Genomic DNA, 27,915 nt, shown 5'->3' with positions numbered 1-27,915 from the left:
TACACTTCATGCGGTACACCTTCCGACTTCGTAACCAGGTAACTTACCCAGAACTCAAAGCGTAGACCAAATTAACAGAGTTAATCATGGGTCCTAGATCCCTAATCTAGGTGGCGACTTTGGTCAGTTGCTTCTTTCGTGAAGTTAGGATTTTTATCCTAAATTTCTGGAAAAAGCAATCATATTCAAATCCAATGGACAAAGGCGCTATCATCATCACAAGACACACACCCTCGTGGGGCCACCCCCTCCGGGATGGGATCCACAGATTGGCGACTCTGCTGGGGACAAATTACATAACTTTATAACTTTTAAAAGCTTTAGTCATTTAAGTCGTAATTAAAGGGGATAAATGTGGAACAAAAAACAAAAAAAATCAAAAATCCAAATAGTCAAAAAAAAATCCAAAAAAACTTAAAAAACTCAAAAATTCAAAAAAGATTCAAAAAGAAAAGAAAAAAGAACCAGAAGATGTTGTGTGCTTACTTGTGTGTGAAAAGAAAAAAACCTTGGTGTTGCTTCATTAATGAACAAAAAGGAAAAAGTGAAAACAATAATGCATGTTCATAAAATGTAATCACCCAAAACCTTTAGAAGATTAATTAAAGGACTTGAGGGCATTAGATTCGAATCCCCAAATTGCACACACTTACATCACTATCATTTACACCCTTGCATATCACATTCACACACATCCTATTTTAGGAACCCGGAATGTTATTTAGCATGGTTGACTGGGAGGTCATGACCCGGTGCCTCTGTGTTAGAGAAGCATTCCACTCTTAGCCTAGTACCTTTATGGTGCGTAAACGGATCTGTTGGTTCACGTACTGTTATTCTGGATACCGGTAGAGTATATTGAACACGGATTCGCGCTAAGGGAGCGCTTAGCCTTACCCCTAGATTACCCCACACATTCATGTAGATCGGACATGTGTACTTCACGCATGTGAGCCTAGACTAGGAAATCCTTTCCCATCTTTAGAATAGGTAGCCGATCTCTTGGGGCTACATCCGATGTCTTAGGAACACAAACAAAGTCATGAACCGATCACAATGGTTCCGCTAGATTAGGGGTTAGGAATTGCGCCCTCCAAGTAAAGCACAAACATAAAATGCCTTTGAGGTTGGGATAATAATCTCATTGTTCTTGGATCTAGGAAATCCCATCAATTCCTACCAATCATCTCCTCTTGATCAACAATTTTGCAAAATCATCACCCTCTATTCCTTTTCTGTGGATCATGGGGTAATGCCATATTGCTTAGGGTTCCCTTTTGAGGTCTCATCTCCTAACCACAACTTAGGATTTCAGCTTCCTTTAGACTAGGGGCATCCTCGTCGAGTTCATCTTTAAAACCCCTAAAATGTCATTCCATTCAAACTAGGGGCATCCCCTTTTGAAGGTCATTCCTTACTAATTCATTGATTACATTCTTTCAAAAAGGAATATCTTTTGAATGAAAGATCCGTCAGTCTCAAATGTGTTTGCAAAATGAGTCATTCTAGCCAATGCATGTTTTCAACCAAGAACACCAGTGTATCTAAACTTTTAATCATTTCTTTGTTAGGAGTTCTTGTGTCAACCATTGATTACCTTCAAGCATCTTGGGTTCGAATAGACTCTCGTCTGGTCAGAAAGTCATCTCCATCTCCAGTAGCCATGACAGAACCTACTGAGAATCTGCAACCCACTAACCTTGATGCGGTATTAGCCAATATCCTTCAGCAGATGAAAGAACTCAAAGAGGACAATCAGTTTCTGAAAGCCCAATTTGTAGAAAAGTTTGGTCCATCCTCTTCCTCACCTTCAAAAGGAAAAGAACCTAAATATCCAGTTGCATCTGAGATTCAACCACAGGCTAAAATTACTCCTCTTCATATTGAAGTTCCAGATTCAGAGCAGTACGCAGAGGAGAATCATAATCCAGTTACCACTCAAGGGGACAAGTCTCTGGCTGAAAAATTTGAACAATTGTCCAAGAAGGTCGACAATATCAAGATTCGTGAACCTGACAGCTTTAACCCTGATAATCTTACTCTCTTTCCAGAAGTCCATCTTCCGGCTAACTTCCAAATGCCGGACTTTGACAAATACAATGGTGTAGGTTGCCCCACTTCTCACCTTCAGATGTTTATCATAATGTGTCAACCTCAAGGCCTAACTCCTGAGCAGATGGCTCAGCTATTTCCAATCTCCTTGACGGGAATTGCAAGAAAATGGTTTCTAAGTCTAAACAAGACCCGATATAAAAGATGGAAAGATATTGGGGAGCAGTTCATTAAGCAGTTTGGTTATGAGGATGGAACAGAGATTACCCGTCGTGACTTAGAAACTACAAAGCAGGATTCCAATGAGTCATTCATGACCTTTGTAAAGAGGTGGAGGAAGAAGGTTGCACATATGATGGATCGCCCGTCTGAGAGAGAACAAGTACAGATAGTTTTGAAGAACCTCTCATCTCACATGTTACAGCATATGTCACTGCAATTCTATCCAGATTTTGAACATTTTATTATAGCCGGCACGCAAATTGAAGATGCTATGGCATTGGGAATTTAGAACAAGAATAGCTCAGGTTCAAAAGAAGTTAAGAGACAAACACCAGCCCAAATCAGTAATGTTTCTAGAACCACTCAGCCCCAGAAGGCTGTAGTGTTTGATTACAGTCAACAGGGTGCCATGCCTCAGGAAAGGCCAAGAACAGAATTTACTCCTATCCCAGTTCCACCATCAGCTGTGCTCAAACAATGTTTGGCCTCTGACCACATTACCTTACCACCCATTAAGCCACCTCCCAACCCTCTTCCAAAGACATGGAGAGCGCAGGATCACTGCAACTATCATCAAGGACCAGGCCATATTACTGATCGATGCTTAAGCCTGAAGTTTGTAATCCAAAAGCTTATTGATAATGACCTACTCGTCTTTCCACCAAAGCCAAATGTAGTCAACAATCCCCTGCCAAACCATGCTGCTCCACCTCCAGCCGATGTCAATGCCATATTTTTGGACAATCCCGAGTTTGATCATTCTACCTTAATTCATACATTTGATTCCCAACATCACCCCCATATCCTTAACTGGGTAGGAGTAGAAGATGAGGAGAAGAAGCACAGAAAGGCAGCCCTACCAGAATTGCAGTCAGAAGTTTATTTTGTTAAAAAATCAGAAGCTGGTTCAGATACTGTTCTTGTTGTGGATGATGCACCAGAAGCTGAAGTGACACTTATTGCAGCTATCCAAGACAAAGGAAGTTTCGCTGAATCTCAGATCCATACAGTTGCAACCGAAGAAGGTCTTTCCGATTAAAGTTTATGTCTTTATCAATTCATGTTTAGTCCAGTCGTGATGCCGAGTCCAGTTCTTATATTCAGTTACAATAAGTGCCTAGTCCGGGCGAGTCATTATTTCCTGCATTTATTTTGAGTCCAGAATTGTGAATCCTGAGCCTGTTCAGGAAGAGTCAGCAAATGTAATTTCTTCTCATTCAATAAAATTTATTTCTCAGTATCTTCGAGTGTATGCTTCTGACTTAAATTACAATAAAAAAAATCCCTCCTCGGAAGAGGATAAAAAGGTTGACGAAACTCCACTTGAGTTACAGCAAATACTTAAACAAGAAGAGGAGCATCAGGCCTAGCTTTTCAGAGAAGAAATTAGAATTATAAACATTTGGACTTAAACTTTAATTCAGAAAATATGAATTGGGAACACATTACCCTCTAAGGAATGCAAGAAATCAATAAACCTACTACAAGAATACGGGAAAAGCCTCGCTTGGTCTTACAAAGATATGAAATCAAAGAATGAAGACACGTACACAAGGGGCATCAGTTAAGGCCACCTCTTATGCTTCCAATGGTCAAATCTATCAGAACTAGTGTGCGGACACAAAATTCATTGCAAAAGAGTTCAAGATCTAATATCGCGATCCCTTTGGAGATGAAGAATCGATGTTCAAATTCAAACAGAAGGGGTCAAGAACCAGATAAAACCTTCAACAAGACCCTTACCTGGAAATGCCGTCAAACTCAAAAAAAAAAAAAAAAATTCTATCATTGAACACCGGAAGGCCTTCTTTGGCCGAGCAAATCCCAGAAAATTAAAACCCTAAAAAGGAAAAAATCAAATCCCTTTTCAAACCCCTTTGAGCCTGAATAAAATTTTCTTTCAAAACCCATCACACTAGGGGCATCTGCCTTAAACTACACGCGACCTGATCCCTACACTGGGGTACGTAGGCAGCCTGGCAAAACTAGGTTCGGTCGAAACAAAAAAAAAATGAAAAGGAGAAAAAAGCAAAACCATCAATGAAAGCTTCTAAACTAGGAGCACCTACCCTGAACTATGCTCGACCTGATTCCTATGCCGGGATACGTAGGCAACCTGTATACACAGGTTCGGTCGAAATTTGCATAAACCTCAAGTTTTTTCTTCAATGAACCCTTATCCTACCCATAAAGTCCTTCCGGCGTACAATGCAAAGGTTCCAGGCAAATAAATAAATAAAAAAAATGGAGTTTGAAGACCTGCTAGGCTGAAAACCCGTGAGGGCTGTCTAGACAAAAGTTAAGGTCATTCACCTGCTAAGTTGAAAATCCAAAAGGACGGCTTAGGCAAAAATCAAGGTACAAGCCCGCTGAAATGAAAACCTGAAAAGGGTAGTTCAGGCAAAAGCTAGGGCAGACGGTCCGTCAAGTTGAAAACCCGAAAAGGGCAACTTGGTCATGGTAAGGGTTATCCACGAAGGCTACCTTCGACATTTTCACAGAGTGATCCATCAATTGAAAATAACTCGGAATTTCAAGAGAGTCAGGCAAGAATACATGTAATTCTTGGAACTAGGGGGCATGAAAATCAAGCAATCCAAGGAGCGGTGATAATGTCCATGAAGTACTACTGTTTTAAAGAAAATGTTCAAATGTTTACCAATCGATAAATTATTCTCTGAAAGGCAAGACTTAGCAAAAACAAAAATAAAAACATTAAAAAAGTCAGAAGCATCACTGTCTTTTATTCCGATCAGTCCATTCAAGTCTATTCTTTTTCAGAATCTCTCAGTTTCTCAAATAGTGTCTTTTGCCAATTCTTCACTTTAATGCAAGTTGATTTCCGTCCTCGTGTCATAAGGTTGCAACTGTTTCGGTGAAGAGGTAAGGTATCACTTTTACTTGCGAATGCATCAGAGCCAGATTGATTCCGAAGACTTCAAAAGACAAGTGAGAGAAGCCAGTTTAAGCAAAGCTAGTTTAAAAGAGAATTCAGAAGTGAAGACTTTTAGAAGAATACCATGCAACCAAAACTCATCTCAGGCTTGGAAGAATCTCAGATGTAATGGTTAAAGAGAGCTACCCTCAGGAGTTGTGAGCATTACATTCAATTCAAACCTTCCTTTACTCATAAGTTTATCAGGTCCAGTTTGCTGATTGTCCTTTCTTGTCAAAGAAAATGAAATATCCGTATCCCCACAGACAAAGCTCCTTTATAATAAAAAGTTTTTCAACTCCCAGGTTTTCCAAACACCTAGTCTCAATTCCATCAAGCCCCATCAATATCCTTACATCCTAATATTTCTTCCATCAGTTTCAATCCATCCTAATCTCAATCCATCTCGATTTTCATCTCCATCACAATCACATTTTTTTTTCAAAAAGTTCAAAAATCCATTATCCTATTTCATTCATAAATCATTCCAGCTACCCAGAGCTTTCAAGTTTACAATCTATACTCATTTCATTCAAATACTCTTCATGCATCCAGCTGAGAAAATCATGGTCAAGACTGTCTCACATTATGTGGGGCCTTGTTGGTCGCTTCCAGAAAAATCCTATTCTAAATTAACCAGGTTATGGTGTTTAGATTAGGTCTACCAGCTTCCAGAAAAATCCTATTCTAAATTATCAGGCTATGGTGTTTAGATTAGGTCTACCAGCTTCCAAAAAAATCATATTCTAAATTATCAGGCTATGGTATTTAGATTAGGTCTACCAGCTTCCAGAAAAATCCTATTCCAAATTACCAGGCTATGGTGTTTAGATTAGGTCTACCAGCTTCCAGAAAAATCCTATTCTAAATTATCAGGCTATGGTGTTTAGATTAGGTCTTCCAGCTTCCAGAAAAATCCTATTCTAAATTACCTGGCTATGGTGTTTAGATTAGGTCTACCAGCTTCCAGAAAAATCATACTCTAGATTACCTGGCTATGGTGTCTAGATTAGGTCTACCAGTTTTCAAAAAAAAAAAAAAATCATATTCTATATTACGTGACTATGGTGTCTAGATTAGGACTATCAGATTTCCAGAAAAATTCTATCCTAGATTACCAAGTTATGGTCTCTAGATTAGGTCTCCTATCATCATCTTTTCAATCATCTGTAACCTTCACCCACACTTCTATCATCTTGCATCATTAGGATAGAAAAGCATGCTGCATGAAAAAATATTAAAAATCACAAAAATACTGCATTAGTCTGCATTTAGGATTGCATTGCATTCGGGGGTATCAGGTTGTTTTGTTTGGAATATTTCATTAAAATTGCTATAGAAATACAAATTGATACATCACATCGCCCATCTGAATTGGGCTACTGTCAGTTAAAGTTCTGCAAAATGAGAATGTCACTTTAGCTTTGGCATGCGGTTACTAAGTAACCTTTGCCAAAGAGGGGCATCTGTAGACACCCTCATTTTGCTACACTTTAACCAACAATAACCTAATATATTGATCCATGGAATTTCATTGGTAAAATATGCATCCTCAAATTTTCTGAAAACCAAAATAATAAAGAGATGTACCTGGTGAGATGATTAGATCCGAAAAATTGAAAAAATACCCTGATTGGTGAATTTAGTGTGTTAAATCCATTTGAGAGTCCCTCTATCATGGATTTATATGTTTTAGGTCATTAATATCTCAATCTGACTTTACAGATCATCAATCGGGACAAAATAAGCTAGGGTCACTTCACAGCCCGGGCCCTGATTCCATTCCGAGACCCGATTTTCATAAATCTTCAGAGCGAGGGCAGACCTTGAGCTGGGTGTATTTCTTTACCAAGGATTTGTGATCATTTAGTCAAAATAATATCAATCAAGGTTAATCTAAAATCCGGATTAAACATTGGGTTACTTAACTAAGCAAAAAACTAGTGAAAAGTCACGGATCAAGGCAGGTTAAGCAAGATCCGTCGAAATCATCCCATTAAATCATTGATAACAGAACATGAAATAAGGATTTTGCTCTTTAGTAGTGCGAATTCTCATTGGTACTGAATATAACAGACTCTGTTTTCTTTGTGATATATATATATATAGAGAGAGAGGAAAGTGTTTCTAGTCCGGCCGACTAGAGATCATTCTCTAGTCTGCCACCCAAAAACACATGGGTCCCACATATTTTGTGGTGATCTAAAGCATTCATTTGATAGGCCTCATCATAGATAGGATGTCCACAAAAATTCAGCTTCATAGGATCTTCTTAACCCTTCGATTTGTGGAGTTAAAAAATGGACAGATTTGTGGCAGTTTATAGCCGTCCATTTTAAGCTCCACAAATCATAGGGTTGGGATGATCCTATGAAGCTAATTTCTTGTGGACACCGTCTATGTCAGGCCTCATCAAATGAATGCTTTGCATCACCCAAATATGTGGGACCCATGTGTTTTTGGGTGGCAGACTAGAGAATGATCTCTAGTCGGCCGGACTAGAAACACTTTCCTCATATATATATATATATATATATATATATATCTGTGTGTGTGTTTATTTCTCATGATATAGGTTAACGTGCTATATAAACGTGCTACTCACCCGAGATTAAATTTCTATTTTGTAGTATGGGAATTGGTTGACTTAATGTTTGGTTTATATAGTGTTCTCTTTATAATTGATTTATTCTTTCTCGTTATGTAGGATTGGTTGTCATAAAATCTGATAGAGGTTTGTCCTGGCTTCATTAGTATTAAAAATGTGAATTCCATCTAGAGATTGGTTTGCGTTATTCTAAGATGACCATAAATATGTCGACACTAAGAGACTACCTTAAGTCTCATAAGTTGCACTCCTACTAGTTGAAGACTAATTTAGTCTTTTAGTTGCCTCGTCTCTTATTTATCAATGCTAGGGCAATGATAAGGTTACTCGGAGCCCTATAGGAGAGATGATTTGTCTCATTTGTTTTAGTCACTCTTTTCTTTAGGAGTCATACCTTAGCTTATTGGTACCCTTTATAGAGTGTTAGAAAGTCTTTGGCTCATTTTTTCTTTGGCAGCGTTATTAGAGAGTCTTTGACTCATTTACCATTTCGGTACCGTTATTAGAGAATCTTTGTTTCATTTGCACCCTATCTTTAGTGTTGTTCATTTAGGAGTCTATCTTATAGACTCGTAGTTTCCTTTTTTATAGAGAGTTATTCAGTCTTGTTAAAGCTTGCCTATTTAGGATCTAGCTTTCATAGTTGAAACACTAGTTTACCTTTTAGTTTCTTCCTTTTAGCCCTAGGGGTTTTACCTTATGGTGTTTGTACTCTTCCGCAATTTGGATTACATAGTGTGTTTTCTTATGTTGTTCCTTTTGGCTAAAAGAGTTAAAAAAATTTAAATCCAAAAACACTTGAAAATCTTTGGAGATTCAAAAACATTAAAACATTTTAAAACAATAAAATATTTGAAACGTCATAAAGTAAATTATTTTAGGAGCGTACTAGGAAAGTTTGTTTTCAAACTACGTTGGCTTGATCCTCTTCCACGAGGTACGTAGTGCAGCTTGGGATCTTTATCCCAAATCCAGCCAAACTTTGTAAATAGACTTTGTAAATCTTTCAAAAATCATTCAAACAACTTTAAAACCTTGTTTTTCAAAAAGATATTCCTTTAGAATTAGGAATTTGTCCTAGATAGTACGTTTAGAGTTTAGAGTTTTGTCTTGTTGTATTGTATGTGATGTCGAGTTGTGTTGTATGTTTTGTTGTGTTTTCTTACTTTCCTGTGCAGACCTTATATATTTAGCTGTAGCATGCATGTGTTTGTCCACCAGAACTTAGACACCAGTTAGACATGTCACTCATAACCTAGCTGTGATTAGGCGACACTTCTTCCATTTATTTTGTGCATGTTTATTATTTTATCTCCGGGTCATGCATGTTTAGGTAGACGTCCACTCGGGGATATTTGTTCCTATTTTACATGATTTTCGCTCAAGACTCTTCAAGGTTAATAATAAATGACATAAGAGACCAAGTGCTTGCACTCGGACGGATTGGGGGTGCTCTTCGGACCTTCTCCATTCGTAATCAAGTTCGAGCCCATATATATTTCTAGTTATCCACGGTATACAGAGCATATTTGTTTTTTGGGTTCCATGGCCTATTCATGGATGGTGACTCTGAGTTTGTTTTAGGTACGTCTTGGTTTGAGGATTTATCCTTTGATCAAGAGGTATCTCCTCGTTTATCGCCACTCGTGCTATGCTATGAGGGTGGCATCCGTTTCGAGAGTTCCTTAGTAGAGCTCTCCTTCACATGTGGATGATCCATAGGCCGCTAGGGGCTCGTCTCCCACCTCTCTCTCGGATCGGGGTCCACAGCCTCCGAGGACGGAAAAATCCATCAGGGAAGATCTCGTAGTTCTCACGTTCCTGCCGTGTGGAGGGACGAGATTGTCCATGGTGCTTCCACGTGGAGGAGGAGATTGTTGGGGGGTTCCACGTGAAAGCAATTAATCCCACATCGGATAAGTGAGTGGATGTGGATGGGCTTAAAAGGATTATGGCACCCTCCCCTTAACATCTAGCTTTTGAGGGCGGGTTCTACCCGATTAAATTCCCAACAGTAGTATCAGAGTCGGGCACGTGGTAACCCCAGTTTAGCCTCCGAGGATGGAAATATCCCTCGGGGAAGAGCTCGGTAACCCCGGTATGCCTCCGAGGACGGGAAAATTCGTCGGGGAAGATCTCGTAGTTCCCACGTTCCTGCCGCGTGGAGTGGTGAGATTGTCCACCGTGTTTCCACGTGGAGGGGGAGATTGTTGGGGGGTTCCACGTGAAAGCAAAATAGTCCCACGTCAGAGTGTAACGATGTGGATGGGCTTATAAGGGAATGGGTTCCCTCCCCTTAACAGCTAGCTTTTGAGGGCGAGTTCTACCCGGGTCCCAACAATTGGAGCCCGATTTTGACCCCAACAATACCCATGATGGAAAGAGAGTGCTAGAAAGTGACCGATAGCTGTATTTTGATTGTTCATTTTGTTATATATAGTGAGAGAGGGGTAGTGGGGGTGGGGGGAGAGATTTGAGAGGGCACAAATGAGTAGAGGATGATAAGTGCCTAAAAGCAAGGAAAAAATCAATCATATTTTGAGTAGAGTTTTTTGTTTCCTTGTTTTTTAGGAACTTCTCACCCTCTAATCATTCGTGCCCTCTCAAATCTGTCCTTATCCAAGTGGATCTTAGAGATATGTGGGCCCAGATCAGGGGTCTTACACACCAGATAATATTTCACATGGGTAGATTTGCACATTTGTAAATAATAAGATAAATATCAAAGATATGATGAGCTGACAGTTCTCTAGTCTATTTTATCGGAAAGAGTTTCTCTTAAGAAGGAAAGAGAGAATATCTCTAGGAGAAAATATCCCTAAGAGCTCCAAGTAAACTTACTATTTTTAGTAAGTCCACAATTTAATATTTATAACAAACATGCAATTTACAATTAGTAGTAAGCCTGAGACATACTATTTATTATAATTATGGGATTGAAGGAAACTGTTACTATTATAAATAGGGGCATGCATATCAATCAAGAATAAAAATAGAACGATAAAGAAATGAAGAGGCCTCAGAAACACACATCTTATGGCTTTGAAGAAGAAGATCTCCTTCGTCTGAAAAGGAGAAACTATGCACTGGGATGTAGAATTGTGAGTTTGAAGAATATCTCAAACTCGTTTTCTGTTTTGTTTCTTTTTCTCTTCTTAGATCATTGTTCATTCCCTATAGATAAATAGAGGAAGTATTTCTTTTATTTTATCTTTCTAGGAATTCAAAGATAGGTTTGTGAGTAGTGTTTGTTTTGCCCACTCTATTATATTTGTGGTATTTTGATTCATTTTTATTTAGAAATTACATGCATGCATAGAAGGTGCGATTGAATGCCCCATCGGTCAGATCGGATGTTTGGCCATATAAATTCCGAAAATTTATTTTAAAAATCAACAAATATAAATTTGGATCACTCCTCCCACCCCGTCCTACCCCTCTCTCACCACTTGAGAAACTAAATTTATCATGAAAAAAAAAATTCATGGGTGCCAAACATGGCCTGTATCGCCCAATGATCCTCCAATCATAATCATTGTGTCTCCAATGTTATCTAAGGGGTTGTTTGGATGTATTATTTCTAAGAAAAATGAATTTTCTAATGTATGGTCAACTTATTTTTCATAGTTTTTTTTTTCCAAAATCAATACATATCCTTGCTTTAAAAGAAAAATTGCAAGCCTAAAAGACCTTAGAATTTTATTTTCAATATTTTCCATAATTTTCTTTTTCCTTCATCCCAACACCCTCCGAGGGATATTATATAAATATCAAATATGATATTAAAATATAGTACGCATAAACAATTATGATATTGCAAGCTATAAAATAAATTATCATTTATTCATGTAAAAAATATCCAAATAAAAATTACTTAATTATTAGGGCATATAGTACTTATATACATAGATAGATAAATACCTTTCAAACATCCTCTCTAAGACCTACCTACCTGATGAGGATTTTTATTTTGTTAGGTAAGCCGGGATTGAACCTCCGATCTCTAAGTTAAAGAACAATGCCTAACTATTAAGCTAGAGGCTCAATCCCTGTCTTAATAAGACAAATCTCATTCGCGGATGTCTTAGTTTTGGCGTAACACGTTTAAAATTAGGCTTGGTCAAATGGGATGTGCATTTTCTATACATCTATATCCTTTGACGAAGAAGATCCACCTAAGAAATTCGTCTACCAATTTTATGTAGTTATTCAGCTAAATCAATAATTTGTTATTAGAGTAGATGGCAAGAATTATTTCTCTAGAACTGGTCCTTTTCATTTAAAATATAATATTAAGTTAGTTGACCAAACCCATTTGTCTAAATTTTCTATATACAATGGTTAGAAACTAAAAACAATAAGGGTAATGATAAATGCGCCCCTTCTCATTACTATGGACACCAGCAGTAGTGTATCAATGACTACAGAGGGGCTGATGTACTTCACGTCAGAAGGATTCAACCGATTTGATTGCCACGTACACTGCAGTTGGGTGTTCTACGTGATGAAAAGAGGCGCATTTATCATTTCCCAACGAAAACCTTCTTTCAATCTAGACTTTCAATGGATCAGTTTATTCTTCGGGCAGTGAGGATTGTCTAATTATTGGGCCAAGTTTTCGGGCTTATAGATCATCCGTATAGGGTCATCAAACGAACAGTCTGGCTTGAGTATGCATATGTGGTGTAAAATTTGTCTTAGTCTGGTTTGAGTAAAAGAAATAGAGACTAAGGAAAATGTTTTGTAAAAAATCTATGATTCATTTTATTCGGGTGCAAAAATATCATTTCCCTTTTATTCCAAGGAGGGATTTGCTAGCGTCCATCGCAGAAGGCCCATTGCTACTGGTCCCACTTTATTGAGATGATCCCAGCCCTTTGATCAATATGACGCCATTTATATTTTATTCCATGAGAAGCTCAAGGATTGATTTTCCCATTTGGTGTTGCTTTAACGCCCTTTGTAGGATGTCTTAAGGCCCAAATATCATCCCAATCCAACATTCTAACATCTAAGTTTGGTCATTGAATGTTGACCGTCGGATGCAACGAATTTAGCGCAAAGTAAAAAAATCTAACATAGAGCCTATGAGATGGACAGTCCAGATCAATCACAATCACAGGTGGGGCCTTACGTAATCCCAGGCGTGCCTCCCTCATTACGATACAATGAGGTCACACCCTACCGTAGCATTTCTCCAAAAGGGTGATTATATCAGCTCAACCATGTTTACTTGCACGGTCGCAATTTCTTTGTTTAATCGGCTTGTGAGTGCTTTTTGGGAACTGTAATAACCTTTTAACATCCTTAAATGCCAGAAGACAAAAAGCTTTAGTAGAAATATCAAAACATGTAGGGGTGCAACTCGGGTCAGGTTGGATCAAATTGAGGCCAAACCTATGCAACCCGGGTTGCATCGGATTGAGCCTTGGGTTGAGGATGATCAACCCTAAACCAACCCACATCTAAATCTCCCAAGCCTAACCCAACCCATCTACTCGAAATCAGTTCGGGCTGGTTTGGGTTCACCTCGGGCAAAACAGACAAATATAATAATCGAAAGAAAATTAAGATAAAATTAGAGAACGAGGGTCGGGTTCGGGTGACGTAGGGTTGGCTTTTCCCAACCCAACCCAACCCAACCCAAGGAAATGCCAACCCAACTTGAGCCAAAATCAGGTTGAACCCATCGAAGTTGAGGTTGAGCCAGACCGAAGTTGCACCCCTGGGGCTTACCACTCGTGTTTTAATAATTGCAAAGATGAAGCTTGTCTTTTGGGAACTTTAACACTTTTGGACGCCTCTTTAAACACTAAAAGACAGGATGCTTTAATACCGCCGCTGACGGCTGGCTGTCATCCAATCAGAATCATCAGAGTCCTGCATTTCCCCTGCTTTCCTTTCCTTTTTTTGTACTTTTTGATAACGCCACCCTGTAATCCACATCACAGTAGGGCCCACCACCCACAAAATTTATAATTCATCCCCCCTTTCCTTTCCTCCTCAAAAGACAAAAACCCTCTCTAACACCACAAATCCCCCAAAAAATCTCATTCCTCCCTTCTCTTCCTCTCCACAAAAAAAAAATAAAAAAAATGTCCGTAGCCTGTGGACTAGAATACGTTTTCTGCTTCGGCTGCACCCGCTGGCTCTGGAAACGCTGCACCTACATCGGCTCATACGACAGCGAAACCTGGCCCACAGCCACCCCACACGAGTTTGATCCAGTCCCTCGCACGTGCCGAGCCATCCTCGCAATCTATGAAGACGACCTCCAAAACCCTAAAAACCCCCCACCCGTTGGCTACCAAATGAACCCTAACTGGCTCATTAAACGCGCCACCTATGACCAAACCCAAGGCCAGGCCCCACCTTACATAATCTACACCGACCATGATAATCAAGAAATCATCCTAGCCATTCGTGGTCTTAATCTCTCCAAAGAGACCGATTACAAGCTCTTATTAGACAATCGATTAGGAATGCAAATGTTCGATGGAGGGTACGTTCACCACGGACTTTTAAAATCGGCGATTTGGTTATTAAATCGGGAATCAGAAACGTTGAAAGATTTGTGGAGAGAGAATGGGTCCCACTATAAGATGGTCTTTGTGGGACATTCTCTGGGGTCAGGAATCGCCGCGCTTTTGACGATTTTGGTGGTGAATCATTTAGATCGGCTCGGAGGGATTCCGAGGAGTAAAATCCGATGTTATGCGATTGCTCCGGCGAGGTGTATGTCGTTGAATCTTGCTGTGAAGTATGCTGATGTCATAAACTCTGTTATTTTGCAGGTAAGTAAAAAAAAAAAATTAGTTTAGGGTTTATATTAGAGTTTTATTGTTGAAATTGTAATTCTAATCTGATTGTGACGATTAAACAAAGTTAAATTTTAATATTATTAGTTTTAACTGTTTCTATTAAATTTTATTTTTCTATTTGGTTATTAAATTTAAAAATAGCAAAATAACTAAAACGAATGTAAAAGTGTACACTACACCATTCATATAAGTTTAAAATATTATTTAAAAGTATAGTAATTTGAATTTAAGATTTTGAAAAAAATTAATTTTTTTATTTTGTCTAGTTTCATTTTTTCACTAAATGTATGATTTTCATATTTCTGATGAACTAAATTATGTAAAATCTCTAGCTATCTGGTTATTGAAACTGCAATTTTAATCTAATTGTGCCGATCAAACAATCCTAGCCATCTGATTCCAAGGAATTTATGCTTATGAACTCAATTCTGTTAAATCTCCAGCTTTCTGGTTATTAGAAGAGAATTTACGCTTATGAACTCAATTCTGTAAAATCTCTAGCTTTCTAATTATTGAAATTGTAATTCTAATGTCATTGTGCCGATCGAACAATCCTAATCATCTGATTCCAAGGAAATTATGCTTGAAATTGTAATTCGAATCTAATTGTGCCGATTGAATGATCCTAACCATCTGATTCGAAGTGTAATTCTAATCTAATTGTGCGGATTGAACGATCCTAACCAGCTGATTTAAAGGAATTTATACTTATGAACTCAATTCTGTAAAATTTCTAGCTTTCTGATTACTGTAATTGTAATTCTAATCTAACTGTGCCGATTGAAAGATCCTAACCATCCGATTCGAATGAATTTATACTCATGGGCTCAATTCTGTAAAATCTCTAGCTTTCTGGTTATTGAAATTGTAATTCTAATCTAATTGTGTCGATCAAACAATCCGAGTCATTTGATTCCAAGGAATTTATGCTTATGAACTCAATTCTGTAAAATATCTAGCTTTCTGATTATTGAAATAGAATTTATGCTTGTTGCAAAAGAGATTAGAGAGAAAGTGTGTGAGTTGGGTATCTCCCCCTCACCCTTTTATTAATATAATAAAAGCTGTACAATAACTACAATGACTAAAATGCCCGTAGGCATATAGGCTTATTCTAACACTCCCCCTCAAGCTGGAATGTATAAATTGTACATTCCTAGCTTTTACATATGTCACTCAGTTTTGATTTATTTAATGATTTGGTAAACATGTCAGCCAACTGTTCTGCAAAACGAGTAAATACAGCGCGTCCCCTTTCTGGATTCTCTGACGAATGAAATTACAGTCAACTTCAATATGCTTTATTCTCTCATGAAAGACCGGATTCATCGCAATATAGATAGCTGCTCTGTTGTCACAATACAATTGTGATAGCGAAGGAAACACAATACCAATCTCAGCTAGGAGTGATCTCAACCAAATAATCTCAGTCGTAGTGTGCGACATGGCTCTGTATTCTGCCTCTGCGCTTGATTTTGCAATGACATCCTGTTTCTTACTTTTCCATGAAACTAGGTTACCTCCAACAAAGGTACAATACCCAGTAGTTGATCTCCTATCCGCAGGGGGATCCTGCCCAATCAACATCTGAGAACCCCTCAATTAGTGTATGACCATGTTGTTTGAATAATAATCCCTATCCCTTTCACTCCCCTACTGCCATGACTAGAAAAAATAACATTCATACAACCATATTTTGATTCTTGCACTTACTCCGTTCGTTATATTTGGCAATTCTTCTCCGATTTTGCTGAAAATTTGCAAGCATTCTGCTTGGAGCTTAGAACAATGGCCATCTTCTGGGAACCTTGTACTCCTCCATGAACACAACAAGCTAACAAAGTTTTAGATTTTCTTGGCATTTAGGACCTACTCCTTCGGGAACTTTTGGGATTCGGTTTCGAAATTTTATTCGGTTTCGGGACTCTTATTCGATTTTCGGTAATTTATTCGACTTCGGAAAAAATGGTCCAGTCAAAATGGGGTGTCTACAGTACTCCTCTCTTTGTTTTTAGAGATGTCAAAGGCATTAAACATAGGATAAAATTTATTTGAAATTGTATTTGAAAATGTAGGATTAAATCCGAAAATCCATGGCCCAAAAGTCCCAAAAGTTTTTAAAGTAAAAAAGGAATGTCATATAGGGCCGGTCGACTGGGCTATGCCGGGTGAGTGCGAGATGGAACCTGGAATTCCAAGCATCTCGAAACTTATCGGGGCCGTTCGACCGAGGTAGTCCTTGCCGACCGCGGATGTGTTATTGTTTCATACAGAAACAATCCAGTATGGTTGGGGTGGACGACCGCCAAGAGTCGGTCGACCACGTAAAGGTTTTGAGCCGAATTTTTTGAGCGAATAGGTAGTCCTCGCCAGACGACCGCCATTGGGTTGGTCGACCGCGACGATAGAGAATTTGAAAATAAAAAAAGGTGCCCGATAAGGACGGGCGACCGCTGTGGCCCGATCGACCGTAGCGGCCAGGCAAAAGTGTCGTTGGGGCTTTTTCTTGTTGACTTTTTCAACTCCGTTTTTTACAGTTTTACCCCCAAACGGTCATATTTTCAAATGGGCTTTATATACACTATCTAAACCTTTCTATACCATCTTTGAACATTATTTTGAACATTCTAAAGATCAAACCAAAGTTTTCTTAGTGCCTCTCTCATCTCTAACCAAGGAAGTTGATTAGGCTTAAATTTGTACATCTACATCCATCCTTTGTAACCCTTGTAGAGGGATTTTTAGCTTTCTTTCTTTGAAGAACATTGTATTTTTTGCGAGTGCGAAGAGATGTGTAGCCATCTCAAGAGCGAGTGTTGGAGACGCAGAACTTTCTCCAATTCGTGGCGAGTCTTGCAAGGCGGAGCCGGACCATTATAATTTGGTTGATTCCCCGCCATTAAGGGAATCCGTAGTGAAAGCACCAAGAGGTCTTGGTGGAGTGGAGTAGGTCCTTGAGTGACCGAACCCTAGAGATGGTGTCAAGGGGCTTTCAGCTGAGTTTTTAGTTGAGAATGAGAGGGTATTAGATCTTAGATTTAGTTGCTGACGGATGAAGATTGAAAAATAAAAAGTTTCTTATTATAGAAACTTTATAAAACATCAATCTTTTACACTAAGTAAACCCTAGAGATGTTGTGGAAGAGCTTTTAGCCAAGTTTTGAGATGAGGATTAGATGGTATTGAATCTTAGATTTTGTTGATTAAGGATGGAGATTGAAAAAATAGAAAGTTTCTTATTTTAGAAACTTTATAAAACATCCATCTTTTAGACATAGGAAACCCTCGAAATGTTGTTAAGGAACTTTTAGCGAAGTTTTGAGATGAGGATGAGTTTGTATTGAATCTTACATTTAGTTGATAAAGGAAGGAGATTAAAAAAATAGAAAGTTTCTTATTTTAGAAACTTTTTAAAAGATCCATCTTTTAAACATAGGAAACCCTCTTGATGGTGTCAATGAGCTTTTAGCCAAGTTTTGAGATGAGGATTAGATGGTATTGAATCTTAGATTTAGTTGATCAAGGATGGAGATTGAAAAAATAGAAAGTTTCTGATTTTATAAACTTTATGAAACATCCATCTTTTAGACATAGGAAACTCTATAGATGGTGTCAAGGAGCTTTTATCCAAGTTTTGTGATGAGAATGTCAAAGTACTGAATCTTAGATTTAGTTGCTGAGAAGTACGATGAGAGGTCATGTACTGGCTAACCACCCCAACGGCGTAGGATATATCAGGGCGAGTAACCGTAAGGTATATAAGTTTGTCCACAAGTCTTCTATACCTACCAGGATCCTTCAACAACTCACCATCTTCTGGAACCAGCTTCACATTTGGATCCATGGGTGCAGCTACAGGTTTCACACCAAGATTTCCTCTATGATAGAGACAAACCACTAGAAGAATATGCAACCTCTATCCTAAGAAAATATCTGAGACGTCCCAAGTCCTTTGTCGCCAACTTTTTTTGTAGGAAGGCTTTTAGTTTCCGAATTCCCCCTGAGTCACTCCCTGTAATAATGTTGTTATCGACATATACAATTAACATAATGCATCCTGCTGAGGACTAAATACTGAGTGATCCACACTACACTGCTTGAGGCCAAACCTCATAACTGCTTCGCTAAATCTGCCAAAACATGCACGCGGCGATTGCTTCAACCCATAAATTGCTTTTCTGAGGTGACAGACTGATGAGGACAACTCCCCCTGAGCAACATAACCTGGTGCTTGCTCCATATACACATCTTCAAGGAGGTCGCCATGCAGAAAAGCATTTTTCACATCTAACTGGTGAAGATGCCATCCATTATTTAATGCAAGGGAGAGGAGAACCCGAACGGAAGGAATCATCGTCACTGGGGAAAACATCTCATGATAGTCGACACCGAATGTCTGAGTGTTGCCCTTGGCCACCAGACGAGCCTTCAGTCGATCAATGGTGCCATTAGGTAGATATTTAATGGAGAACTCCCAACGGCATCCTACAGGATGAGCACCAGCAGGTGGAGAAACTTGATCCCATGTGTGATTATAATGCAGAGCTCCCATTTCAAGATCCATTGCAGCTCGCCATCCTGGGTGATGAAGAGCCTCATCCAGAGACTGGGGTAACACAGCAGAAGACACAGACAAGACAAAGCTTTTGAAAAGAAGAGTTAGACGATCATAAGAGACAAAATTAGAAATGGGGTGAGCAGTAGATTGAGAATGAGTACGTGAAGCAATAGGAGAGTCAGAAACAACTACAGGAGATGAAGGTACCTGATGAGAAGGTAAAGAGATCTCTGCCTGTGAAGACAATTTGTCGGTGTGAGGAAGTTGTGCCTGTTGTTGACGATGTTGATATTGGACTTTAGTAGGGGGACGAGCCACCCTAGGAGCACACGAATCAACCTGTCCAGTGGGGCAAGCAGGAGGAGGTGCTAAGGAAGTCGGAGGAAGAGGGGGAAGAACAGGAAGAGAAATGGTCACTTCAGGTTCCGTTCTGACAACATGAGGAACGGAGGTAGAGCCAAAGAATGATTCTGATTCAAAAAATGTCACATCAGCTAATACATACCAACGGCGCAGACGCGGACTATAGCAACGATATCCTTTCTGGGTGCGAGAGTAACTCAGAAAAACACATCATTCTGACCGAGGGTCAAGCTTGTCGCGGCCAAGTCCCAAATGATGGACAAAACAAACGCAGCCAAAGACACGGGGCGTAAGAGGGAATGAATCCTGATGTGGATAAACGATGTGAAATGGAGATTCCCCATGAAGCACCGAAGATGGAAGACGATTGGAGAGGAAACAAGCAGTGCGAATGACGTCAAACCAGTAGGTTTTAGGAACATGCATCTGGAAGAGGAGAGTGCGAGTCACTTCAAGTAGATAGCGCAGTTTCCTTTCGGCGACACCATTTTGCTGCGAGGTGTATGCACAAGAAGATTGATGGATAATGCCATGAGAGGAGAGATAATCCTGAAAGCCACTAGTACCAGAAAAAAACTCACGTGCATTATCAGTACGCAGGCATTTAAGACTGCAACTAAACTGGTTTTTTATTTCATTCTGAAAATTTTGAAATGCAGAGAAGACCGTTCCTGGGAACGGTCTTTCAATAGATACAGCCAAGTCATTCGAGAGTAATCATCAATAACAACAGCAAAATACTGAAATCCATTATTCGACGCAACCCTAGAAAGTCCCCATACATCACAATGAACGAGCTGAAATAAACTATCTACTCTAGTGACAACTCGAGAAGGGAAAGACACTCTATGATGCTTCCCAAGTTCACAAGACTGACAATGAAATGGAGAGACAGAAGAGGGAACTAAGGATGTCGCCCGGAGGCGCTGAAGTGATGGGTGACCCAGTCGACAGTGCCACTGAAAGGCATCCACTGAACTGTGTAAGGCTGACGAAGAGGGGATGCAGTCAAGACGGTACAGGCCATCCACCTCACGACCCGATCCAATCGTCCTCCCAGTTGAAAGATCCTGAAAAAGACAGTAACATGGAAAGAATGAGATAGAGCAAGAAAGATTTTTCGTAATTTGGCTAACATATAATAAACTAAAAGGAGATTTAGGGACACACAATACTGAAGATAGCGGAAGATTAGGTGAAGGACATGTGGTACCAATACCAGTGATAAGTGTAGTGCAACCATCAGCTAAAGTAATGACTGAAAAGCAGGTGGAAAACTGCGAAAAGAAAAGAGCTATGATGAGTTACCAGTCATATGGTTCGAGGCTCCTGAGCCAATGATCCAGGACCCGGAGCTAGAAAGTAATGTAGTATGTGAACTACCTGGCTGAGCAAAGCCAGCAGTGGACTGCGAAGCACTCTGTCGAAGGTGCTGGAGCTCCTCATAGTCTGCCCAAGTAAAGGAGAATGAGTCATCAGCAGGTGGCAAGGCAGGGGCAGAGACGACTGAGTCAGATGGGACAGAAGTGCTGAGGTGAGCTTATCGAGGCGGCCTGAGCTCGGGGTGCAGTGTATAACAAGTCTCAATGACATGACCATCGCGCTGGCAGTGGGTGCAATAAGGACGGTCACGCCCACTCCCAACACGACTACCACCACGGCCACCGTAGCCACAAGCTCGTGAAAAAGAACCACCACCCCGAGAAGGATGAGTACCACCACCACCATCATATGCTGCAAGAGCCGAACGGTCAGAAGTAGGGAGGGAGGGAGTCGCGCAACGAATGAATGTTCCCAGAACTAAGAATCTGATGGCGCAGATGAGTAAACTCTGGGCCTAGGCTCTCAAGATAGTGCACCACTCGAATCTGTTCCCGTTGACGCCGGAGAACATTAATATTAGAAGTGAGTGGCAGAAAGACATCAAGCTGCTGACATAAAGAGATGAACTTCCCGTAATGAGTCTCAAGAGACATGTCATGACAGAACTGTATCCCCTCAGAGTAAGAGGAACATATACGAGTGATGTTCTCAACCCCAGAATACGTCACTGCAGTATGATCCCAGATCTCCTTCGTACTTGGAAGAAGAATCAGAGTAGAATAAATATCAGGAGTCATACTCTGCCATAGAAGACTCTGTATCAATGCATCTTCCTGCTCCCAGCAAGTATACGTAGGATCCTTAGGCGAAGGAGGATCCTCACGAAGGAAACGGACTTTGCCTCGCCCAAGTAGGTAAGTCTCAATCGCAACCTTCCACGGTAAATAGTTGGTTCCATCAAACTTGGCAATATTCAACTGTGGGTAAGAATTTTCCACATGTGCCAAGTGAGAAGAAGAAGAAGGGGCCGAGGTTGTGGTAGACAAGGTTTAAAATTCCGATTTCAGTACCGGTTTCAGTCTTCCCTAAAACCGAAATTTCAAAATTTCGGTCGAAATTACTCTCGTTCAAAATTCCGAAATTTTGTAACGCTTTCTTTTTAAAAATAAAAGTCATTTTCTCAAAATTTCGGACCGAAATTACCAAAATTTCTAATTTCGCCAAATAACTGTTTCGGTCCCCACCGAAAACCGAAATTTTGGATTTCGGTCGAAATTTTAAACCCATGGTGGTAGAGGCATTGGCGTCAGTGGTCATGCCAATGGAGGGATCAACAATGACGGGAGGATCCATAACGACAACGAATATAGACGAACAAAGAACCCACTACCAACGGCAACAGCAAATAGAAAGGAGAGAAAGATAGGCAGAACAAACTAATCAATAGAAAGAGTCATATGACGATATCAAAGGTGCAGAACATGAGTATAGAGAAACCCATAAAGAACCAGGAAGATGCTGAAAGAGAAATGGAGAAGAGGATTAAAGAAGATCAGCACATTGAGCAAAGAAAAACAATGAAACGCAAGACCAGAAAATAGATTAGGGTTTAAAAGAGGGTTTTAGAGGCTATAATAGGTGGAGCAGGTTGGGTTTGAAGGGAGGGGGGCGACGGGGTGCTAGGAAGGGCAGGAAGGGAGGGCTGGGTAAAAGAGAGGAGAAGTAGCGGTACTGTAGCGATACTGTAGCGGATTAGGGTTAGGTTAGGGTTAGGTTAGGGTTAGGTGAGAGAGAGGGAGAAAGGGGAGGGTTAGGGTTAGGGTTGATGGAGAAGATGGAGGGTAAAGGTTTCCCTAGGGATCAGAAACCCTAGGGCTCTGATACCATGTTGCAAAAGAGATTAGAGAGAAAGTGTGTGAGTTGGGTATATCCCCCTCACCCTTTTATTAATATACTAAAAGCTGTACAATGACTAAAATGCCCATAGGCATATAGGCTTATTCTAACAATGCTTATGAATTCAATTGTGCAAATCTCTAGCTTTCTGATTATTGAAATTGTAATTCTAACATAGTTGTGCCGATCGAACAATGTTAACCATCTGATTTGAAGGAATTTATGCTTATGAACTCAATTCTGTAAAACTTCTAGCTTTCTGCCATGCAGTAATTATTTTTTTTGTGGTTTTTTTTTAATCTCCCATCACACTATCTAGTACTGATTGTGATGTCTTAACCATGGGAATTTTCCAGGATGATTTCTTGCCAAGAACACCAACACCGTTGGAGAATATTTTTACATCGATCTTCTGGTGAGATTTGTTTTTTAAATAATGCTTTTGAGACTATTTCTGTCTCCATCTTATGGTATTCAAGCGAACAGTTGTTTTAGGTTAAGGTTGAAGAGGAGTGAATTACTATTATTTTAAACCAGGTCTTACTGCTTTGGACAGCTTGCCCTGCTATATATTTCTCATTTGCCTGAGAGATACGTTTATACCGGAGGATAGAAAGCTTAGAGATCCGAGAAGGCTATATGCTCCTGGACGGATGTATCATATCGTTGAGAGAAAATTTTGCAGGTACCTGAACCTTTAAAATTTTTTTTGCCTGAGTTGAATATCTGTTTCCAAACACAGCCTAAACCAAAAAACTATGTTCTACAGAACCATTCCCTTTTCATTCAATTCAGCGTTTGTCAAAAAAATGTCTACAAATGGATAAATCAAATATTGATATTGATATGTAATGGTCTAATGGTTCGGGCTGATGTATCTCTTTGCCCAAATGGTGAATATATATAGTTATATACAGTACATTCAACCACTTTCATAGAAATAAAGGCAATAGGTAAAAGTTTATGTTGCAACGAATCACACGTTGAGATACTGATAACACACATGGATTTAAGGGTATTGGATACTTTGTATCAAGAATTTGAGGGGAATTTTGCTTCGATTGCCCTATGAAGGTTGGATTGTTGCTGGATTCTGATTATCCATAAGAAAATCGAAAACAACACATTTGTTCATAAAGGAAAAAACTTATCAGGAAAGTGCATTAGAAGGATAGCGTATTTTGCAAGAACACAAAGCCTCAACCATTGAGCTACATGCCCAACCCCTTTAAAACACGTATTCAGCTGACCAAATGCTTCCGGCGATTTCATTTCTTTTACATTTGTTTGTGCAAAAACTTATCTCCTTCCATAATCCCGTTATATTAATACAGGACATAATCATTTATGCTCGAAGAAGGAAACTTCCCTACATAATACTGTTAAATTAATACAGGACATTATCATTTAAACTCGGAGAAAGAAACGACACATATAACCTTTAAATTCAGATATATGTTTTCCAAGAGAGATCTTGTGCTCCTAAGCCAAAAAAAAAATAAAAAAAAATGTATGACTAACAGAACTCTGCCTGTGTTTTTCAAAGCCTGTGCCAAGCCAAGATAAAGGAGGAGGGTTGGCGTCAGGTTGGCATCCAGCCATAAACTTTGAACTTTTCTGCCGACCCCAACTAGTTTTGGACAAAGGCTTAGTTGAGTTGAGTTGAGTTTTGTATGACAAACAGAAATTCTGACTAATTTTATACTTATGTCTCACAAAATTGCTGCTATGGTACTTTGCTCTTGGAATTGCTCAAAGCTATATGCTTCTTATTATTGGCTACTATAATTTGCAGTTAATAATTAGCAGAAAATTGCATCTACCATCTGGAAAGTCCCAAGACTTTATAAGGCATGCTTCTCTTTATCACACGATGTCATAAATTTGCTAACACTAGAGCAATGATTGCCCTTTTTCTTATTGGAGATATATGATCTACTTGTCAAATTAACTGGGAAATTTTACTTTTCTTTCTTGTATTCCTTGATCAGCCAATGAGCTGGCCAATTTGTTGGGTCAATCTGGTGAGCGTTGGGAGTCCTTGTATGAGGGGCAACTCTGCTCCCTTTGTAATTCTTTTTCTAGTAATATCCTTGTATGAGAGGGCAAGCCTTGGCGCAACGGTATGGTTGCTTCATTGTGACCTGGTGTTCACGGGTTCGAGTCATGGAAACAGCCTCTCTGCAAAGCAGGGGTAAGGCAGCGTACATCTAGCCCTCGCCAAACCCCGCAATCGCGGGAGCCTCATGCACTGGGCCGGCCTTTTTTTATCAGTAATCTTTTCAAAAAAAAAATACCAAATATACATAGGAATGTAAGTAGGATCTGATCTTTTATTAGGCCGGCAATGCTTACGTTTGATTGTAAACTGAATTCTTAAATACTTACTTTTGTAGATGTGGAAGGTTTCCTCCTGATGTGAGGACTGCGATTCCAGTTGAAGGAAGATTTGAACATATTGTGCTATCATGCAATGCTACAAGAGATCATGCAATTATTTGGATAGAAAGAGAATCTCGAAATGCTCTAGAAGTAAGCAGAAAATTAAATTTCAACGTATTTCTAATACTAACTGTAGCATATGGAGCTTGGTTATTTGGTTTATAGTTCATGCTATTTATCTAACATATCGGGCACGTTGTCTCCCATAAAAAATATTTTTTCCTGGAATATTTGCTTACCCAATGGTGAGGGAGGCTGGGAGAGGGGAATAGATACGAGAGGGACTGAATGAAGAGAGGGTAAGAAAAGCCTAAAAACACAAACAAAAAACATTAGCCAAATTTCATGGTTGGCAGACCCATGAATACACAGAAATAAAATTTTCCATGATAAATTGCCCTTGTAAGATAACTACAAACAAGTTATATCCACTGCCCTTGAACTCTAAACTTCCAGGCACTATTGAATAAAAAGTACTTCAAAGTTATATTGATAAATTGTTCTTGTTTAATAATCTAAATCCTTCATTTGTTGTCCCCACCCATTGATAGACCATGCCACAAAAAAAAACTTCGGTTTGCTAAACAGATGACTCAAAGTGAGAAGCCAACTGTGTGAAAATCTCCTTAAATTGGAGGGTTAATATTATCTCCCGTACGAGATTTTTGTTATGCAGCCCATCCATTGTAGGGCCTAACAGATGAACTGTTTGGATCACCAAACCACTGGAACCTACCAATACTTACACCTCGGTATTTTGTTCAAAAAATATGTTCCTACACCATACAACTCCATTCATAGGCATGATTGTGTTATATTCTCAAACACTCAAAATTGATGGCACTGATTGTTTTGGCAGAGGATGAAGGAGAGTGTTGAAGCAACAACGCCTCCAACAATACAGAGATTCGAGAGGAAACAAACACTCGAGAAAGAACACAAAGATGCATTGGAAAGAGCTGTTAGCTTGAACGTGCCCCATGCTGTGACACCCACAGAGGAACCAACAGAGGACACGGACAAGGTGGGTTCCAAATGTCATGATGTAGAAGTGTCCCACAGTGAATCGAAATCCAGCGGAAGGACTAATTGGGATGAACTGGTTGAGAAGCTGTTCAACAGAAATGAAGATGGAAACCTTTTACTAAGAAAAGACATTCTAGACTCCAAGTGATAGTATAGATTATTTTTCTATCATGATCTCATGCGTGGTTGTTCAGTTTCTTCTTTCACTATTTTTTCCTTCGATTTTTTGGGTTGCGCCAGATTTTTCGATTGTATCCCATGGTTGTAAACTTGTATAAAACTGCTGGGTTACTATCCATTTAATCCCAGCTTGTCTGTAGTTCTTTTTCTTCTTTGGAATATTATAAGTGGGTTTTTTCTTGCTTTATTTGTATTGTAAGCTAAATCAGAGGCATTGATGTTGACATTGTGTTTGTGAAACTACCAGTAACTCCCAAAAGCTTATAAGCTGTTGGAGAAGGCGTTATTTATTCTTGAGAAGTGATATTTACTCCCCTTTTGATTACTAGTTACATCCGGCGAAAGTGTCAGTGTATCAATGACTAAAGGGAGGCTAATGTACTTGACGTCAGAAGAATCAAGTGGGTTTGATTGCCACGTACACTGGTGTTGAGTGTCCCTGGTGATCACGTGTGGCCCCTCTTTCTTTGGGTTGGCCTACACATGGCACACTTCTGGGTTAACCATGCATGTGGATTTTTGACATCAAGGAGGTTTGAACTTAGGACCTTTGATCTGATACCATGTGAAACTATCAGTTACTACCAAAAGCTTAAGCTGTTGGAGAAGGGGTTATTTATTCATTTAAACTTTAACTGTGTTCAAGAAGGTGATTCATGAAGAAAATAAATGGCATGGTTAAGTAGGGGTTGGAAATGTTTGATTTCCTCCCTCTTTGATCAGTCGGATCTTTCTTTTCCCTTGTAATGCTGTCTGACCATCTTGGTCTTTCTTTTTCCCTTTTTTTTTTTTTTGTTTGTTTTATTAATGAAAATTCCGACCATTCAGAAGAAAAAATGGCCTTTATTTTTGTAAACGCTTGCGTTGCAAAGATTAGAGCATGTAACTAGTTTGCTCTGCATGCTTATCTGAATGTTGGGAAACTTCTACATGCAAGTAATTTTAGGGAAGTGATATAATGGCCCCCTTTTCTTCCCTTGGCCAGCCTCCACTCGTGTATTTATTACTAACATTTTCACTACAACCGGCTGCCCAAGACTGTCAGAAAAGGGCGCGAATATATCATTACCCTAATTTTATTTAAAAAAATACCGCAGTGCCCACATAATTCGATGACCTAAACCGTTCATTTATCGGGCCCCAACTTAAATAGGCCTTGGACTCCTTAAAGAGTCTTGAGGGTATACGTGCCCCAAATACATAGGCTCCTAAAGGGAGGGTTATCAAAAAAAAAGCAACTGAACATTTAAACATCGGGAGGAAAGGAAAACAAAACTGGCACTGCCCAGGTAAAAAAATTTCCATACCTTTTGTGGTTTGTGATGGGTACCTATTTGACATCACCACTCAGCCACAAACGTGATGGCCTCATTGCGATTGGATGATACCAACCCTTGCTGAAGCCTTCATTAAAATAACCTGGTTTCGAGGTCTCCCAAAAATAAATTTTCAATCTCGATTTTGACAAACGTAATCAACAGGGGGCAGA

At 39.4% G+C, this 27,915-nt stretch overlaps 2 protein-coding genes across 2 annotated transcripts; both read left to right on the top strand.

Moving 5' to 3' along the window:
* Positions 1–1,663: 1,663 nt before the first annotated feature.
* Positions 1,664–2,563, top strand: LOC143864031 (uncharacterized). Its single transcript, XM_077374847.1, has one exon. It carries the CDS (start codon positions 1,664–1,666, stop codon positions 2,561–2,563), a length of 900 nt encoding a protein of 299 aa, XP_077230962.1.
* Positions 2,564–13,828: 11,265 nt separating this feature from the next.
* LOC143863957 (uncharacterized) lies at positions 13,829–26,650 on the top strand. The gene is made up of 5 exons (XM_077374765.1): positions 13,829–14,611; positions 23,135–23,193; positions 23,335–23,463; positions 25,175–25,310; positions 26,080–26,650. Exons 1-5 carry the CDS (start codon positions 13,913–13,915, stop codon positions 26,392–26,394), a joined length of 1,338 nt encoding a protein of 445 aa, XP_077230880.1. The 5' UTR covers positions 13,829–13,912; the 3' UTR covers positions 26,395–26,650.
* The last annotated feature ends 1,265 nt before the right edge of the window (positions 26,651–27,915 follow it).

The sequence above is a fragment of the Tasmannia lanceolata genome, unplaced genomic scaffold (assembly GCF_043159265.1).
Source record: "Tasmannia lanceolata isolate RefF3 unplaced genomic scaffold, GAP_Taslan_0.1 ptg000044l, whole genome shotgun sequence".
Classification (NCBI taxonomy): domain Eukaryota; kingdom Viridiplantae; phylum Streptophyta; class Magnoliopsida; order Canellales; family Winteraceae; genus Tasmannia; species Tasmannia lanceolata.
This window is presented reverse-complemented; position numbering and strand designations above follow the sequence as displayed.

Excerpts from the sequence above, each read along its gene's own strand:
- LOC143864031 (XM_077374847.1), top strand. The coding sequence starts at position 1,664 with ATGACAGAACCTACTGAGAATCTGCAACCCACTAACCTTGATGCGGTA.
- LOC143863957 (XM_077374765.1), top strand. The coding sequence starts at position 13,913 with ATGTCCGTAGCCTGTGGACTAGAATACGTTTTCTGCTTCGGCTGCACC. Across the intron at positions 14,612-23,134 it reads TAAACTCTGTTATTTTGCAG|GATGATTTCTTGCCAAGAAC; the intron begins GTAAGTAAAAAA and ends GGAATTTTCCAG. Across the intron at positions 23,464-25,174 it reads GTTGAGAGAAAATTTTGCAG|ATGTGGAAGGTTTCCTCCTG; the intron begins GTACCTGAACCT and ends TTACTTTTGTAG.